Source organism: Cryptomeria japonica, chromosome 8 (assembly GCF_030272615.1).
Source record: "Cryptomeria japonica chromosome 8, Sugi_1.0, whole genome shotgun sequence".
In the NCBI taxonomy this organism is placed as follows: domain Eukaryota; kingdom Viridiplantae; phylum Streptophyta; class Pinopsida; order Cupressales; family Cupressaceae; genus Cryptomeria; species Cryptomeria japonica.
This window is the reverse complement of record NC_081412.1, coordinates 334,169,524-334,188,484: the sequence shown is the minus strand read 5'-3', so window position 1 is coordinate 334,188,484 and position 18,961 is coordinate 334,169,524. Positions and strand designations below refer to the sequence as shown.

The 18,961-nt window shown below is 38.5% G+C and overlaps 2 protein-coding genes across 2 annotated transcripts; both read left to right on the top strand.

The window, feature by feature from the left end:
• The first annotated feature begins 1,225 nt into the window (after positions 1–1,225).
• LOC131061550 (uncharacterized) lies at positions 1,226–2,656 on the top strand. The gene has a single exon (XM_057995283.2). The coding sequence runs from the start codon at positions 1,226–1,228 to the stop codon at positions 2,654–2,656; it is 1,431 nt and encodes a 476-aa protein (XP_057851266.2).
• Positions 2,657–2,812: 156 nt separating this feature from the next.
• Positions 2,813–6,954, top strand: LOC131061549 (uncharacterized). The gene is made up of 4 exons (XM_059210357.1): positions 2,813–2,928; positions 3,039–4,033; positions 4,271–5,082; positions 5,167–6,954. Exons 1-4 carry the CDS (start codon positions 2,813–2,815, stop codon positions 6,952–6,954), a joined length of 3,711 nt encoding a protein of 1,236 aa, XP_059066340.1.
• The last annotated feature ends 12,007 nt before the right edge of the window (positions 6,955–18,961 follow it).

Genomic DNA, 18,961 nt, shown 5'->3' with positions numbered 1-18,961 from the left:
ACTCATCTCGACCACCATTTTCCTAAAAAACCCTAGCCACCCACCCCGAGTCACCATTAGAAGAGCCTATATTGAGTACTAGATAAGCCAATTGTTAAGGAAATATGTGATTTGCTTAAGGGGACGTATAATTATGGAAAGATGTATCTCTTAGATAGCAACCCTTTCATTCCTGCAAAGATATATATGGGAGTTCCTACTCATTCAAGGATGACATTCATAAATATTTTGTCTCTTATTTATATTCTTCATTGGCTCTACTCAATAGATTTCTATAGGCAATAGGAAGATAAGATAACATAGTCTCCATTGTCAAATTAGAGAAGGATAACATAAAGATCATCCTTGCATAATTATATTAGTTTATATCAGATATAGCAATTATCAACATTCAATATACATATATTATTCTTTAAATAATATTATCATTTATATATAAAACTCATCAATTGCATATTTTCTATATTCAAAGTCATATCATAAATCACAATTCATAGTGATATTTGAGACTTGAAGGAATGAAGTGTCTTGCAATTGGTCTTTGCATGTTAATTGTCCCTATTTCATAAGTTATAAAATAAGTAGACATTACAAGTGGTATTAGAGCATTGCAATTTATGGTTATATTGCATACTTCCTAAAAATGGACATTGTAGTGATAATAGAGCATTGCATTTTGTGGTTACATATATAACATTGTTCCTAATATAAGACATTACATAATAATCATGAGAGAGATATAACTTAAGAGTAGTTGGTGTAAGAGAAAATATGGTGGCAGCCAGATCTAGATTCTGTATGCACAAAGAAGGACATACTCAAGTGAGAGATAACATAGTTTGATGCATAAATATTCTTTCTTGCACTAGCAAGTTAATCCCACAATAGTGAGAAATAGAAAAGGATTTGTGGATTGGAGGGTGCGATGGGAGCGTCTGTCTACCGTCGCCGGGCTAGGGCAATCGTGCCCTAGCTCTTCCTTGCTGTGTCTGCATCTGCGTAGGGGGGGTGTACGATCGCGTGGGTAGGGGGGGAGCTATTTTTTCCTGTTGCAGGTTTTGTTTCATCTTTTTTGGCCGCCGTTCTGTGCTGGGACGAGCCTGGGTGGGCTGTGCATGCGGGCGGGAGTTGAGCGATTTGGTTGCAGCGCTCTTGTGACGGGTTGGGGCTGTGTTGGGCCCGATCAGATCCCTTTGCGGTGGGGTATCCAGGGCTGAGAGGGCTAATGGCCAAAGGGGAGACGCCTAGGGAGGTGCCTAGTTCAAAATTTCATGAAGCAGTGGCTATGAATTTGCCAGGTCAGGAAGCAAGGGTTTTTGAAAATGCCCTCTTCTCTCAGAATACAGGGGCTACGGATCCAGGCTTGCCTGTGGGATCTCGGATCACGAAGATTAACGGATGTCTTGAAAGGTGCAAAGATAGACCCAAATTGGTAATTCCCTTTGAAATGATTGCTGAAGATGTCGAATATTACTCTAAACATTCGTTGTATTGCAAGTTCCTGGGTTTAAGAGTTTCTCTCCAATTCCTGGAAAACTGGGCTCAGAAAGTGTGGGAACCAAAGGGTGAAATGGAGGTTACGTTGCTAGCAAATAATTTTTTCATGGTAACGTTTCTTTGTATGGCTGATCGGAATAGGGTTTTTGAGGGTGGACCCTATTTTTATAACCAGGTGGGGCTATTCGTCAAACCATGGCATGCAGGATTTAATCCTTCTGAGGAGCTTCCAAATCGGGTTCCGATGTGGGTTCGGTTACCCAGATTTCCTATAGAATGCTGTCGCGAGGATGTTCTCCATATGCTTGCATCGATGCTCGGGAAGCCGGTGGGTCCTTCATCACAAACCTTGGGTAAGAAAGTTATGACCTTTGCTCGAATTTGTGTGGAACTGGATTTGAGTAGACCACTGCCTGATGTGGTAGAGATGTGTGCGGGCTCATATTCCTGGGTGCAACAACTAGACTATGAGACCCTTCCTTTTCGATGCCGTCTATGTCATGAATATGGCCATCTTGTGAGAAGATGCCCAAAGGCCAAGTCAGTGGAACAACAAACTTCGCCTCCTCCTCATGATAATCCTAGTATGGACAAAGGGAAGAAGCCTGCTATTGGGGAGGATAAAGATGCTGAGGGCTTTGTTCGGGTTAAGGCTCGTAATCGAAACAGAGGCCAGAAGCGGACTCTAAGGGAGCGTCAGGAAGAAGATACCTTTAACAGGTTCGAGATCTTGGATGAATTGGGTCAGCCAGAAGTTAATCCTGGAGTAATTATTGAGGATGAACAGGCAGGGGATTCTAGAATGGGGACTATTTCTTCCATTCCTCCTGTTGATTCCCATGAAGAGACTACTGTGCCTATGGTCACGGATGGGCAAACAGGGGTTCAGATGATATTAGAGCCAAATGGTGAGTTGGGGCAAGGGGTAGAGAATGTTTCTATTCCTGCACGGACTGCAGCTCCAGAGTCGGATAAGCGAGGTAAATCTTCTCCTCATCTGGGCATTCTCCAAAAAGATGGTAAGAAGGGGGTCTCAGAGAAAAATGTTAAATTGGGACGAAAGAAGGACTTAGAAAAGATCAAGATTATTGGGGAGACATTGGTGGAGTCAGGTTCTGTGAAGACCTTGGATTCCCACTTTTCGACTCCTTCGAAATGATAGTTATCTCATGGAATGTAAGGGGCTTGAACAGCGGCCCTAGACAAAAGGCTGTTTGGGATTTAGTTAGGAGTCATTCTCCTGATGTTCTCTTCCTTTAGGAGACAAAGGTTTCTATGGAATGCATGATGAGTATTGCATCTAAGCTGTGGAGGAATGGTCTATGTCAGTGTATTGGAGCTCAGGGATCTTCAGGGGGTGTGGCATGTCTCTGGAACCCATGAAAGATCCAACCTGTGTCCTGGATTTCCTTTAAGTCCTCCTTATCCTTGGTTGCTTTGTGCACTGAGTCGGGGGAATCTGTTCTCTTTTCTAATGTCTACGCTCCTATTGACTTCCAAGGTAAGCTCCTGGTCTAGAATAATATTTTTTTGGTTTGTAGTTTATTTCCTTACTTGCCATGGATTGTTGCTGGGGACTTTAATGCTATTCTTGATCTAACGGAAAAACGAGGAGGTAATACAAGACTGGATCCTTCTTCTTTCTTGCTCCGAGATAATATCTCAGCACTCAATCTCGTGGATATCAAGCCTAGCAATGGCCGCTTCACTTGGAATAATAGAAGGGAGGGTGACAGGTGCATTGCTGAACGCTTAGACCGTTTCATGGTTTCCTATTTTTGGGTGGGTGGATTGTGGTCTTCCAGTTCTGAAATTTTGGATTGGAGAGGCTCGGATCATTGGCCAATTAAGCTTGTCACTTCTTCAGCTCGTCTGCCTCAGAAGCCGCCTTTTAAGTTCCAGCTTATGTGGCTTCGTGACCCGGACCTCTATGGTTGCGTTGCCGAATGGTGGCAGGTTGGCAGGCCGACTTTTGGTACAGCAATGTATGTTTTTGCTAAGCTTCTCCAGTATGTTAAGTATCAGCTCAAGCGGTGGAATCAACAATGCTTTGGAAACATCTACCAGGTAAAACAGGAAGCTCAAGTCGAGTTGAATGGCATTACCAGATTGATTAGGGAGGAGGGAGTGTCTGAATACTTGTTACGGGAAGAAGCCAGAGCTTTAAAAGCTTTGGAGGAATGGGAGTTGAGAGAGGAAATCTTTTGGAAACAGAAAGCTCGGATTGAGTGGCTTAAGGAGGGAGACAAGAACACTACCTTCTTTTTCAATTCAGTGAAAGCCAGACAACATGGTAATGCTATTTCATCTCTGGTGACTGATAGGGGAGAGGTTATTTCTTCTACTCAAGGTATCGCTGATGAAGCAGTGCAGTATTTTGCTTCTTTATTTAGAGAGGAAGCACAGGGAGACTCTGTTGCAGAGGCCCAGGTCCTTTCCTGTATTCCTTCTTTGGTTTATTTGGAAATGAAACAATATCTTATGAGTGTCATAACTTTGGAGGAGTTAGAAAAAATAGTTTTCCAGATGAAAAAAGGTAAGGCTCCTGGTCCAGACGGTTTCCCGATTGAGTTCTTCCAGGAATTTTGGGACATTATCAAGTTTGATTTATTGGCAGTTGTTCAAGAATCCTAGAAGAATAAGCAAATGCTCCGGGCCTTGAACTCTACCTTCTTGGCACTCATTCCCAAGGGGGAGGGGGCTAACCGGTTAAGTCAATTTCGCCCTATTTCTCTTTGCAACGTAACTTATAAAATTATATCTAAATTGATAGCTGAAAGGTTGAAAAAGGGGCTTACTGTGCTAATCTCCGAAGAGCAAAGTGGCTTTGTGGAAGGTCGTCAGATTTTGGATGGGGTGGTGGTGGCTACTGAGACTATCCATTCCATGGCCAGCTCTAAAGCCAAAGCTATGTTCATCAAGCTGGATATGGCCAAGGCGTATGACAGAGTTCGTTGGTCCTTCCTGCAGAAGGTCTTGAGTGCCTTTGGTTTTGAGGAGGAATGGATTTGTTGGGTTATGAGTTGTGTGGGGTCGACTTCCTTCTCAGTTTTGATTAATGGGGAGCACTCCAACCTCTTTGGGGCCTCTCGGGGTTTGCGGCAGGGTGACCCTCTTTCTCCTTACCTGTTTCTTCTTTTGGTGGAAGGTTTGGGTCGGTTGATTAAAAGGAATGTTGAAGGAGGCTTTATTCAGGGCTGGCAGTGGGGAGGGGGTATTCCTGTTCAATCTCACCTACAGTTTGTGGATGATACAGCTTTGATGGGTTTGGCTACTATTAGGGAGGCTTCTAACATGCGCAGAGCGCTAGATGTCTACCTTGCTGCTTCTGGTCAGTTAATTAATGAGGGCAAGTCTTCAATTTTTTTCTTCAACACTCCGCCTTCAATTCAACGAAGAATTGCCCATATTCTCAGGTTCCAAATTGGAAGTCTTCCTTTGCTATACCTTGGGATCCCCATCTCTACTGGCAGGCAGTCTAGGGATTCCTGGCAGGTCATTCTGGACAAGTTCAATGTCAAAGTGAACCACTGGACTCATCGTTGGCTGTCCTTTGCTGGTCGGGTCCAGTTACTTCAATCTGTGGTACAGGCTCTTCCCCTCTACAGATGTTTGATTCAGGTGGCGCTGATGAGCTTTGTTAAGAGCCTTGATTCTTTAGCCAAATAGTTTTTATGGGCTGGTAATTTGTCTTCAACTAAGTGGAGCCTTATTAAGTGGGAGACTGTTTGTAGTCCTAAAAGATTTGGTGGTCTTGGATTACGTCAATCTTTGCTTTCTGGTATTGCTCTGGCAGCTAAATTGTATTGGCGATGGTGTGTGGAACAGGATCGGGTGTGGGCTAGGATCTTGTCTCACAAGTATTTTTTTGGGATCCCCCAGCGTGATATCCCTCGATATAGCTTGGCAGGGAAAGGTTCGACGATTTGGAATACTCTCAAGAAGGGGGCGGTGCTCATTAAGGGTGGTTTCTTCTGGATTTGTAAAAGTGGGACAAAGGCACAGTTCTGGCATGACTCCTGGGATGGCTACCCCCCCATAGTTTCCCAATATCCTCACTTGAGTATATTGGCCCAGAGGTTTTGTGAAGCTGGTTGGACTAGGGTGTGTGACTTCAAGTCATTTTCCCTTCAAGGGCAGGTAGTGGAAGCAAGATGGAAGACTTCAAGGGAGTGGCCTATTCTTGGGTTGGAAGTTGAGTGTGCTGAGCTTCATAACATCCTTTCGGGTCGTAGCTGTAGCGCCCTGATGGATAGTGATGTGTTGGCCTGGTCCCCTAATCCCAAAGGTACTTACACTGTGTCTTCTGGTTATCAGGCGCTGCTCTCTCAACAATTTGCTAGTGGGGAAGTCCATTGGTGGAAGAGAGTCTGGAATAATTTCTCTTGGCCAAAATGTAATTGCTTTTCTTGGACTTTGGCTTGGAATAGATGCTTGACCTGGGACAATATTCAGAAGAGGGGTTTTGCTGGCCCTTCTAGGTGTGTTCTATGTGGTGGGGGGGAGGAAGATTCTCCACATTTATTCTTTCGCTGCCCATTCACATTGCAACTATGGCACTTCTGGTGGGATGCCTGGAAGAGTCAGTGCTTTCATGCATCCTCCCTAGCTGAGTTTTGGATGAGACTGGGAAGGCCCCCTTCCTCGGCTCCCTTCTTGCAGGAGGTCTGGTATGCTGGCCCTATCTTTTTGCTATGGCAAGTTTGGTTGGAAAGGAATCGTAGAATCTTTCGGGGTGAACAATTGGGGATTCAACAGGTTTGGACTAGAATTATGGGAATGGTCCAGGAAACTGTGAAAGCTAAGAGTGAGATTATTTTGCCAATGGAGGAAGGCGATGCGGAGATAGTTAATAGGTTTGGTATACAGGGGATATCTCCAGCCTCAGCTTGCGCCAGGAGAGGTAGGCGTGTGAAACATAGAGTTCAAAGGATGGGGAAATGGCTCCCCCCTCCTGCTGGCTTTCTGAAAATTAACACAGATGGTTCTTCTAGGGGTAATCCAGGCCCAACTGGGATTGGTGGGATTGGTAGGGATTCTTCTAGATCTGTGGTCTTTATCTTCTCGGCTAATGAGGGGGTGCAGACTGTTAATAGGATGGAAGGCTTGGCTATCCTATATGCTTTGAAGAGAGCTTATGCCCTAGGGTGGCGGAAGGTGATCTGTGAAGCTGACTCTCAAATTCTGGTTAATTTGCTCCTTCAGAGGAAGATGTCTGAGGTTAGTTGGCAACTATCTGTGTTAGTACAACAGATATTACAGGTTAGCTCTGTAATGGATTCGGTGTCGTTTACCCATATTCCAAGGGAATGGAATAGGGCAGCTGATTGTCTGGCTAAATGGGCATCAGAAGATGTTGATGACCGGAGGATTGATGAGTGGGAGCAGTTGCCCTATGAGCTATGTCAGGATTTGGAGAAGATTCTTGTTGAAGATGAAAGTGGTGTTGGGGAATGAAGTTCTCGTTCTTGTTCTGTCTGTAATCTCTTGTAGTACCTGGGGCTTTGGCCCTTTGCTATTTTGTACTCAGCGTTTCTAAATTTCAATAAAGTTTTTACCCCTATTTTTCAAAAAATCCCACAATAGTGGGTTACAAAACTTTGGTACATCAAGATTTTTCTTGAAATCACATATTTTTAAGAAAATATAATGATTTAAGTCTTGAGAGGTCCCATTTGATGAAATTAATTAAATGGTGTTACATCAAATCCTCTTAGATCAAACCACCTTGGATAGAACCTCTCTAGTCTTAAATTATACTTGCAATGGAGTCTCCTTTAGACCTATCAAAATGCTAACAAAAACCAATTTTACATTAGCCTTTGGGGGGTCAAATGAATTAATTTAGAAGTTTCATTTTGTAAGTATGTTGTCCTTATTATAAGATTTCTAAAAAGTATTATTTTGAATTCTTATAATTTCATCATTATATTTATTTTTTATCTTATAAAAGTAGTTTTTCATCAAATATTAAAGTCTTTGTTTCACACATGTGGAAAAATAGGAAAATATAGACAAACAATTATTAAAAATATTGTTTCCCTAGGTATTGATATCCTCATTTCAATACAAAAAGAAGAAGTTAATTCAAATGCATACAAAAAAAGTTATGCATGACATAATGCTTCTCTATCCAAATTACAATTACCCCGACTTCAAAAACTAAGTAAAAAATATATATGAAACAAAAAATTATGAAAAAATATCTATGCACTATATATTGGTGTCACAAATCTATATTCTAAAAAATAAAGTTCTATTCTTTCTATAAAAAATGTTATGCATGACATCATAAATGTCACTTGTGAAAAATGTTGATTACTATAAAAAATAAGTTATTAAAAGATAAGTAAAAATATGCACAATTTTATTTCTATTTTTTTGAAAAATATACTAAGAATCTACATGAAAAATATCACAAATCAGTAGCTTGTTTCATCTTCAAATTCTTAATGGTTTAGAGGCCATAAGTGTGAGAAAGTGAAGATCTGGTGCAAAATATTGATTGCAATGTCGTTTTTGGCCAAAAAGTGTAACCCATTGTTATTCACTAGATGAGTCACCTAAATAATGTCTATAGAAGCATATAAAAGTAATTGGAAGATCTCAACACACCAGACAAGGAGGTAGGTTAACTATGAGTTTTGACTATTTTTGTAATTTATATTCCAATTGTATTCTCATATGAGGGAACATGACACTGGTTAAAGTGGCATGAAAGGTGAATCATTAGGAATATCTACCCTCAAAAGATAGTCTTCGTATATTATTTCATGTATATGTATTCAAATATTTTTAGATATATTAACATTTTATACAATGACAATTTATCGTTATTATTTTTCTTTACCTTTATTTTTCTATTTTTTTGTTAACTTAGGGGTATCCCCGCGACTCTGCCCAACGACCTCGATTCATTTTTCTTTACCTTTATGATTCTATGTTTATATCTACATATTTTAATTTTAATTTATATGTGTATATTTTAATCTATGCCTTAAATATTTTCTGGGGTTCATTTGTATGTATGTGTGAGTGTGAAGTGCATCACACATAATATTACACATGTTATTTGATGTAATCAATAAACCTTAACAATGTTATGGAACTCTAGGATGAAAAAAATTCAATGGTCCAAAAGTTATCCCATATTCAACATATGTAATAAAGAAACAAGAAGCTTTATTATGAGTTGGTTTAGTTTCAATTTGAGATTATACTCATTTTGCTTATCTCTCTTCTAGTCACCAAGAAGGTCGGTAGCATATTTCATAATCTTTAAAATTCTCTTGTGGCTCAACAAATCATCCATAATCTTTTTCATTCTTTCCAAGTATAATATCTTTGTATCCAACATTTTTCATAATATTGTATTCAAGACATTGTGATTTCTTATATGATGGCTTAGGTGGTGAAATAAAAGATATTTTAATATCAGGATCACTTTCACATTGTAATATCAAAAATTGCATACCCTTGTAATTTCATGTTGTGTTTAATATTCACTTTGGTGTCCATTCCCTTAGTATTTTTGTAGTTTCATTTAAGCCCTTTCATTAGCCTTTTTTCCTTCTTATGGTATTCAATCCTCCTTTCTAGAGGTCCTTTTTTCATGTCATCTTTTTCATCCTTGTGTTCTTCTATTCCTTTTCATTTTTTTATCATAAATTATCTACACATCAATGCATCGTGTGGATATTCACGTGTCATGCTGTCATATTCCGATAGTTTTTCGTTTTGGTGGTCATCTTTGAGCATTTTTTTACTTATTATTACCCATCATTTTTAATAAGTTGAAGTAATCCTTTTTGGTCATTAAGCCTCTCTCTATTTTAGTCGCACTTCACATACCTTAGTTTTAGAAATGCTCGATCAACCGATCACCCTCATTTTAGGTGTCTAGTCTTACTCATGTCTAAATGGGCCCCACCCTTTCTCTATCAGCTTATCACCATCCGATTGGAAGTGTAACCCGTTAGTTCTCATTTTCATCAAGTCTCACTCTACCTGATACCTGATCTCTAATAGTGTTGTGCCAATGGGGCCCTCACAAGTCTCATATCGGCCGATCGCACTCTTAGGATCTTTTTGTACACATTCTATTGGTCTATGGTTCTTAAAGAGCTCGATATCTCGATTCTCTGATGGAAGTGGCCCCATGATCGACAATGTGTGGTGACATCAACAGTACCAATTTGTAATGTGTATTAGATAAAATATTAATTAAATGTTTCATTTCAAATATCAAAGTAGTACGACATCTGCTGAAATGAATGAATTAATTGTTCTTGGCACACATATGCATGTCACCTTTGTTTTGATCATTTGTATTTGAAACTTCTAGAGAATTTGAAGGAGTGCCCAAGCAAAGGCACATAAACTAGGTTTGAGATGAAAGGCTTTTCTCATTTTAAATATATAAAAATTCTCAGTTTCTTCTATTTCCATTGAGAAGATAGAGGAAGTTTGTCAATCTAGAGTTAATGAACATCTGTTCTTCCTATAATCTTCCTGTGTTTTATCCCAATTTGAGTTTTCATCATTTGCTAGAAACCCTAGATTTTCTCTCTTTGGTTCTTATGACACCCAAAATCTCTCAGCCAATAGAGAGTATACTAGATAATATTAAGGATACAAAAATATGGCCATTTGTAATGCATGATATCCATAGAAGGCTGCATAACCCAGAAAAGTCCCCCATTACACAAAAAGCTATAGAATTCACCTTGTTCCAAGCTGGGGGTTATCCTTCCATTGTTGCATGTCCAAAACTGGTCTTCACTTGTGTGCAATATTATCATCTTAACTCCCATGAAATTCAGAGCATAAATCAAGCTTTAATAGCTAAAATTGACACAAATAATGTCACCCTTGCACTGCACATTCTTGAGAGAGAAGGTGAAGTGAATTTGTCTCTATAGTTGGACTAGGAATTCTTTCATAATCGAATAGATTAGTGTCTTAATACTATTGCTCAGGTTTGGTTGAAAACCCCTTGACCGAGAAAATCTAAATTACCCTCCTGAATAAAAATAGAATTGTTCAGAGATGATATTGCAAATATTATTGTTATGTTGTGTCTCGTGGTTGGTAGACCTGGGATAGAATACTTTGAAGAGTGGGTGTGTCAGTTCATTCTCACTATCTGTGATGATATAAATCAAGTTGACTCGAAAAAAATGATAAGTGACTCACTCCATGAATAACTCATAAAATTCAATGATAGAAAGTAATTTCACTTATGTTATGTGCTTTTCTATGTGCTGGCTATTGGGAAGATGTCTTGACCAAGTTTGATGTAGGTGGGTAATCTTGTAGATAGTGCTTCTGTATATAATTATTTTCCTTAGTTATAGAAAGAAGAAGGCATGAGGATTTTTTCTCACGTTTATGATTCTTTCTTGATGACACTCATAAGATGTATTGAGGAAAGTCCTGAGAATAGATTTTTAGAGAAAGAAATGGCCCTAATTCAGAACTATGGCAACTTCTATATTTAGTTTAAAATCTTCTCATATTTGAGAGTTGGAGGTTATGAAAAGGCACCTTTGAAACTACCCAGGTATGCCTTCGACTATATTGTTTTCTTAGAGATTTATCGTCAGATGACATTTGTGAACATTAAATATGTTCAAATGAGAAAGAATGGGTACTCGTTTCCCCTGAATTTATCTCATTTTTCTTGTAAAAATTGAAGAACACAAATGGACACTGAGAGGGGGGTGAATTAGTGTACTATAAAAATTCTTAATCTATGTGTGTAAATAATAAAACTAAAATCAATCAAGAACACACACACACACACACACACACATAACTCAAACCACAACACCAGATTTACAAGGAAAACTAAATGTGGGAAAAACCTCGGTGATAATAGTTGCTATATTCTACTACTTGAATCCAGCCTCACAATAAAATCATTGTTTACAACATGTTTAGGGCACCGAACCAAGGAGGACCAACCCCTAAATATTTTGAGCACCAACTCAAGGAGGACCAACCCCTAATTTTAGAGCTCCTACTCAAGGAGAACCTACCCCTGCTTTGAGCACCCACTCAGAGAAATACAATAATATTAAGTTTTACAATACAATGATAAAACCTTGTTGCAAATGTGTTTTGTAACACTTACAAATTTTTCACACTTAGGAATGGATTTTTCTACCTGTTGAGGTTCTTCCTCTTCTTGCTTTGTCTGATTATCTTCTTCTCTCTATCTCTACTTCTCCTTTTCTCTGCTTCACCTTTTCTGAGTATTCTATCTTCTTTGTTCTCTATCTTTCTACTTCTGTAGCTTCAACTTCTTCTCTTGGTGGCAACTCACCCTTCCTCACACACTTTATAGTAGACAAGGTGAAAAATTTATTTCCACCTCTATCTCTATCTTGACAACCACACCTACCATTGTCAACTCTCATCAAATCTACTGCATGATTCGATTGGCTCTGTACACCTAAGATCTTCCCTCCAAAGCTGAAATCTTATTTTTTTATATAATTCAGTTGATTTTTAATTCAGGAGATTTTATTCTTTGTTTTGAATACGTTCCTAGATTGGCCGCCTGTATTGAATGCATCCTTTCTGTCTTTAGATCATTCTCTATACTTAGATTTCTTTAGTAATCTTCTTCTTCTCGAAGATATTTGGTATTCTTCCTCAATCCACACAAAAAACCTACAATGTAGTCGCCATTAATGCATTCTCCATCCTCATGTTCTAATCGATTCGATCATAGCTACCTCCAATAATGAAATCTTCAGTTGGTAGTCAACAACAAACTCTGGAAACAAATGAATTTAATTCTCATTCCCTTCTGTGTATTCAATGAGCACCACGTCATCAAAATGATGTTCAAATCAGTCATTCAAACCTTGGTCAACTGCCATGTTGATTGCCATCTTTACCGACATACAAATTTTGTGTCACAAACTTCACATTTGGCGATGAAGTTGGATGCTCACTATCGGTCAACCACAATCATTTTTCCACGTGGACTATTAGGATGCATAGAACCATCGAACTTCATATTGTGACTAACTTTTGTGTTATACGCATCGCAAATATGTCTGCAGGATAGCAGGAGCCACTAACCTCTTTCTCTTCATTAGCCCACATCATCTTTCTCAAACCTCTTTTACGCATGCACGTTGGTAGGATGCACCATTTTCAAATTGTCTTTCCCCTCAAGAGTTCCATCCTCTGGTCATTGGCATCACATCATAGAAGGGGACATGTCTCCTTCACCTTGTGTTATCCCACAAGGTAATCTTCAAGTCCATTTTTACTCATGTGGGCTGGCGGGATGTATCAATTATCCTACTTCTTGATGCCTCGCAGACTCCTTTTTGTCTATGCTTCCTAGCCATAGGATAGTGGTATATCTCACACACCTTCCTTCTTGGTATCTCACAAGACTATAGTGCACCCATCTTGCTCAGTGCGGGAGATAGCGGGGACACTATTTTTTTGTTTCTATGTTGCCCCGCAAGATCATTCTTCGGTCACCTACTAGGCTATGGGATGGTGGGAGACTCCACCCATCTCATCATCTCATTGTCCCGCATGACTATTTTGCTTGGTCGCCCAACGACGCAGGATATACTTCTGGCTTCATATTTTGTTTCCCTTCAAGGTCTTGCTTTCTTCACTTTCCTCAGTGCGAATAGCAGGTGATGTTGTACTCTACCTGTAGTTACCCTGCATGGTCATTTGACCTTGACTTTCTACAGTGTGGGATAGTGGGGATCCTTGAGCTCCTTCATTTTCTTACCCTGCAAGATAATTTCTCTTTGAATTTTTACAATGCAGGATAACGGGGGCACTTCTATTGGCAGTGGGCCAACATCCCTAGCAGGGATTCACGACATGGTTTAACGACCTCCTGTGGATTCTATAAGTCTAATGGTTGTATCGGGCATTGACAGGTTGATCTTTTGGTGCAATAACAACCCTAGCTTGTAACAAGTCGTATAAGATCTTGGTCACAAGTTCGAATCACACAGGCCACAACAAGTGACGCTGGGAGGGATATTGTTGGCAGTGGGCCAATGTCCCTCGCGGGGATTCACGACATGGTTTAACAACCTCCTATGGATTCTATATGTCTAGTGGTTGTATCGGGCATTGACAGGTTGATCTTTTGGTGCAACGACAACCCTAGCTTGTAACAATTTCTCTCTCTTCAGTATCCTTATCCTGCACGGTCACTACTTCTTTCATTTCAATGCCATGGGATAGCAGGATGCCACCTCCGTCAAGACACTGAACTTCACACGAACAAATCACAACCTGGGTAGAACAATCAGCAACAACCAAGTAGACATCGACGCACACAAGAAAGGGGGCCCACTCGACATGACAACCACTATGCCAAGGACGAACTCTGTTGATATAACAATGAAGCTTGATGAAGCAAAAAAAAGGTCTTGTCGAACTGCCATCTTACACCTAAATGCAAATAACTTCGCTGAGACAAAAGCCTTGTCTCACTGAAAAAACTGTCATCGAAGGGATTTTTCACCTCTCAAATTGCATCATTTGTATAGCATAACACGACATGGTATGCATGACAACATAACTTATGTCTTATGCACTCATCACTTGCTTTCTGTGTTGTCAGCCTGATCCTCTCTGCACCTTTTTCCTCAGACTGTTGACATCAATGAAAATCTAATGCCAACAAAAATAATGAAGGTGCCAAATTTTCTGATAAGTTGTTAGCTGAGTTTGGTCTTCACTCTCTGCTCATGAGAGCTAATTTTGATAGAAAAGGCTATGTCCAATGCAATTTTGGTGGGGCTTCCCAATATGTCCATGTGCTTAAGCTAGAAGACTTTTGGGAGGATTGTGCTGATGAGAAGGAATTTTTTAAGAGAAATTTTATGAGATTGACTTTAAGTCAAATGGTTGCTTTGAATGTTATTTCTTCAGTCCCTGAAAACATTGTACATGATGGTTCAGACATGATAGATGATTCATATCAAGGTGTTGTTTTATCTCTTTCCAATGGTCAAATAATGAAGAAGAGGTAGATGTTAATGCCATAACTTCTCACGTACTGAGCAGATCACATGCATGGTTAGACTAGAAGGTCAACACTCATTATAGTTCTTCATCACATAAGGGGACACCTAGGGAAAATGATGCTATTGCTCAAACCTCTCAAGGGGTAACAAAAAAGGTGACATTGGAGGCTAATATATCTTGGATAGATTCACAATCTGGTGGAGATAATGATCCTCCTAAGAAAAGCTAGAAGTTAAAATATGTTTGTGAAATGAGTACTATGACACCATCAAAGAAAATGAGAACATCCATGCAAATAATCTCTAGTGAGGAAGATGCTCAATTTCTTGATCAGTTAGGAGAGAAAAACCCTCTGGTCTCCCTAACTGATGACGTAGAATCATAGATGACTATATCTAATGTTTCTATATCACCATCTGATATTGCCACTAATACTTTGACAATTAAAAGTTCAACAAATACCTCATCTACTCCATGGCTCAAAAAGGCGATTGGAAAGAAGAAGAAGAAACACTCTCCAATCATGGAAATCCATGTGGATATAGTAACATGGCTATTGGGAGAAAGACCTAAGCCCAAAAGAGCCAAACAAATGGCCAAGATGATCATTGAACCATAAATAAAACATCATGGGCTGGAGATCACTGATCCCAATGTGGATAAGAGTGAGTAGGAGATCATAGAGGGAGAATTCAATATAACAAGATTGACATGGGTCCCTCAACAACTGAAGATGATATTTATCATGCTAAATTTTCTCTTGTTGTTTTATCTAAAAGGACCAAAGCTGCTGAAAGGAAAAACCAAGAGCTCACACAGTATGTAGATGCTCTTCATTCGATTTGCTTGGTCTACTAAAAAATTTACAGCTAGCTCATCCTCAGGAGTGTCTATCACAAAACTTATCAATTTTGATATGTTAGAATTGGTTAAGAGGTCCCAGGCTATCACCAAAGCAGTGGATAATTGGGCTAGTGTGGTAATTTAAAAGGGTTGTTTATCGAGTATGGTTTAAGAAATTATGATACCCTTAAGGAAATAATTACTATGCATCAAGTTGAGCTGCAAAAGTCAAAAAAGGAATCTAGGAGGATATCTGCTACCCTCCTATAAGTGCAAGAGATAACCAAGTTTCCCCCTAATGTCTTGACATCAGAGAAAATTATTGAGGATCATGGTACAAATAATATCACTGTTTGGAAAGAAATGTTAAATTGGAAGAATCATGTCACAAAATAATTCCAATCCTATATGACAACCTCCATTGTTCAGAACATAACTCTCCAATGAGATATGAAGAGCCACTTCTCCACAATTAGTATAAACATTTTTGGAGATGATGGAAAAGAATTGTTAGAAGAAGAAGTAGTGAAAATAACATTTTGCCAGAATGTGGAAGATAATATTTTGGGTTTTTAGTTTATAGTTGCTAGGGTTTTGATAGTGTAATTTTTTTGTGCCTTTGTTCCCTCAAAATCCCTAATGTAGGATTTTGAAATCTGAGATGAGGGATGTTCCTCATGTTTTTCCTCCTTCTAGTTAATCCAACATGTCGGGTTTCAAAACCCGGCATGAGGATTGTCCTTCCCTTTATCTCACGTATCAAGTTTCAAACCCCGACATGTAAGTTAGCCAATGTAAAAAACCCTCAACTCACATGAGCTAATGTTGGATCCGATTCTTTGGAACATTTAAAGGATGCAATCATAATGTTGAATTCTATCAATGATGAAATCAAGGATGTCCCAGGGAAGATCGTTGAGACTAGCCAAAATGTTGCCAAGTCGAAGATCAGAGTTGGAGCTACAATTGAACCTGCAACAAAGGAGTTATCACCAATTCTTTCTAACTTCAGATCATATAGGAAAAGAGTAAATCCATAGGTGGCATAACAATCCCAAGGTGGTGTAACAAATGTAGCAGTAGAAGACCAAGAGGCAGTGGACGATGCAGTAGAGCTGGAAGATGATGAGGCGGATGAGGACGTGGTGGCTAGTTAGTTGTTCCTTAGTAAGTTTGTTTTATTTTCAAATCTCCTTGCTAAAATACTATTGGTCCTAGTGGACCCTTTCTATTTTTAAGTCATGTTTTAAAACTCTCTTTAATTAGTTGTCTTCAAGAAGCTGTTATATTTTTAGTTAGGTGGATACTGAAAACTATTTAAGGTGGTATGAAAATAGGTTAAAGGGGTTTCATTCTAATATATTTTACCTATAGTTTACAATAGTATTGCATACTTTTGGAAGAGTTTAATTGAGTTCTATTTGGAGCATACTTTGTGTTGTTTTCAAAATGAATTTCTATTTATATCTGACTCTATCACCTCAATATCAAGATTTAAATGATTCAATTAATGTTTGAGTATGTGTTCTTTGATTGTAAACTTTTTTTTATAATGGAGAATGGTTTCTTTGATCAAGTTGAATTAAAAGTGAATATTATGCATATTGTTGCTGGATTCTTTTCTATGTTATAATCATATACTGGTAACGATCTTTGTATGAATTTTGGTAGATGATTTATATTCAAATTTAGTGAAAGTTGTCTTTCATACTTTGTTGTGAAGGTCATATGAGTTCATTTTCATTTTGTTTTCTTTATAAAGTTCATAAAGTTTTTTCTTTCTGATGCAAGAGCATCCCTGGTTCTTGGCAATCTTGCATCAACCAAAAACATTTCCTTTCTAGTTTGTTTTCTATTTTGCAGTTTCAACATTTCTTTATGCATTTTATTGCATTGGCTCACCGAATCTTGTGGAGATAGATTTTTCTTGAGGACATGACCATTTTCCTTATTCCTAAACCATAGAGCATTTGGATCATTTTTTGTCAAGTTATCGATTTTGGATTGTGAGATTGTTTTCTAGCTTAGGACACCGGAACCGCTTGGACCTATATTGGTGAATCTTGCGGATCCTTTTCATAGCTTGTAGAGCCCCAGTTCGTCAATTCCAATGTTCCTTGGCATGTGGCCGACCTTCCCTTTGATCTGCACTTCATCCTTTGGATTTTCTGGAGGAATCTCTTTGGTGGAGGCCGACAGTTGATTTTACACATTTGATCTTGTTCTTCGGCATTTGATCCCTTTTGGGCCGATCGGATCTCCTTGGATCATATAAATCATTGTAATTGAGCATTAGAACTTAATTCCAGAAAAAGTTAGAAGATAGATCTTAAGATTTAGAGGTCCAGAGTTGACCGATACTGTAATTGAGCATGTATGTAGCAGGCCAATGAGCCGAATCTTGTATCCTGGATGTTACCGATTATCTGTAATAAGTTTTCATGATCTAATTCATTTAGTTATGCATTACCTCCATCATATCCTCTTGTTTCTGTTGTGTTTACTCTTGCTGCCCATTCCGGATTGATCTCTTTGAGGTCCCTCCTAACCGGTGACTGCACCACTTTCCATCTTTTTTGTTTTAAAGAATACCTTGAAAACCTCAATCACATCATAAGAGTGAGTTGCACCTATCAAATTTAGAGGAAAGTTGTAGAAGCAATTGCAAATTCTCCAACTATTTGTTAATAGTTTGTTCTCATGTTCAAGCTAGGAGTCGACATTGTCATAATTTAGAGAGAACAAAATCTGTTAACTAACACTAACTACCTTCATAAATTTGTGAAAATAACTTAGGGCAAATTGAAATGGCTCATTTGCCTCTTACTCTTCCCTCCTCTCTTTCTGAATCAATTTTTCATCTATGTTTTCTATCTCTCTTGGATCTCTTGCATTGTGCAACTTCCTAGAACACTCTCAAGCTTGTTACAACACTCTACAATAGTCTATTTTAGTTATCTTCTTCTTGGCTTCTTCAATCCATTATAGGTAATTTTTTTTTATTATTATTGCAAATATTTCTTTTCTTGTACCCCCAAGCACCTTTGAATATTCACATATCTTTTCTCTTCATTTTAGTTATAGTATTGCACATCATAGCTATGACTATTCCAAACACATTTTGGATAGGAGCATGTTCACACACTATTTTATTTATCTATCATGGAGGTTTGCAAGTGCTTCCTTGTTTATAAACTTATTTCTATTGTTCATTTCAGCCTCGTAAATCTTATTATTAGTTTACTTCTCTCTATATTCCATTATCTAGTGTTTGCTAGCACTTTTTTTTGGGTTTTGAAGGTTACTTTAAGAGCAAGGTTGTATTTTCACATGTTTTGGACATTTCAATACCAAGTTTCTCATTATTTGTAATCTTCGTTTCTATAGTCAACAAGTAAATTCTATTTTTTATTATAAAATACTTTCACAGATTTACTTTTCTTAAGCCTCTTTAGTAAATTTTTATCTTCCTATTTAAAACTAAATGTAGACACTCAAAATTGTTTGATTACTAACACCGCTAATTATTCCTCTATATTAATTAAATAATTTTAAATTATTTAATTAATCTAATTTTATCCCTCTACATGAA

Excerpts from the sequence above, each read along its gene's own strand:
- LOC131061550 (XM_057995283.2), top strand. The coding sequence starts at position 1,226 with ATGGCCAAAGGGGAGACGCCTAGGGAGGTGCCTAGTTCAAAATTTCAT.
- LOC131061549 (XM_059210357.1), top strand. The coding sequence starts at position 2,813 with ATGGTCTATGTCAGTGTATTGGAGCTCAGGGATCTTCAGGGGGTGTGG. Across the intron at positions 2,929-3,038 it reads TTAAGTCCTCCTTATCCTTG|TTTATTTCCTTACTTGCCAT; the intron begins GTTGCTTTGTGC and ends TTTGGTTTGTAG. Across the intron at positions 5,083-5,166 it reads TCCAGTTACTTCAATCTGTG|TTTTTATGGGCTGGTAATTT; the intron begins GTACAGGCTCTT and ends TTAGCCAAATAG.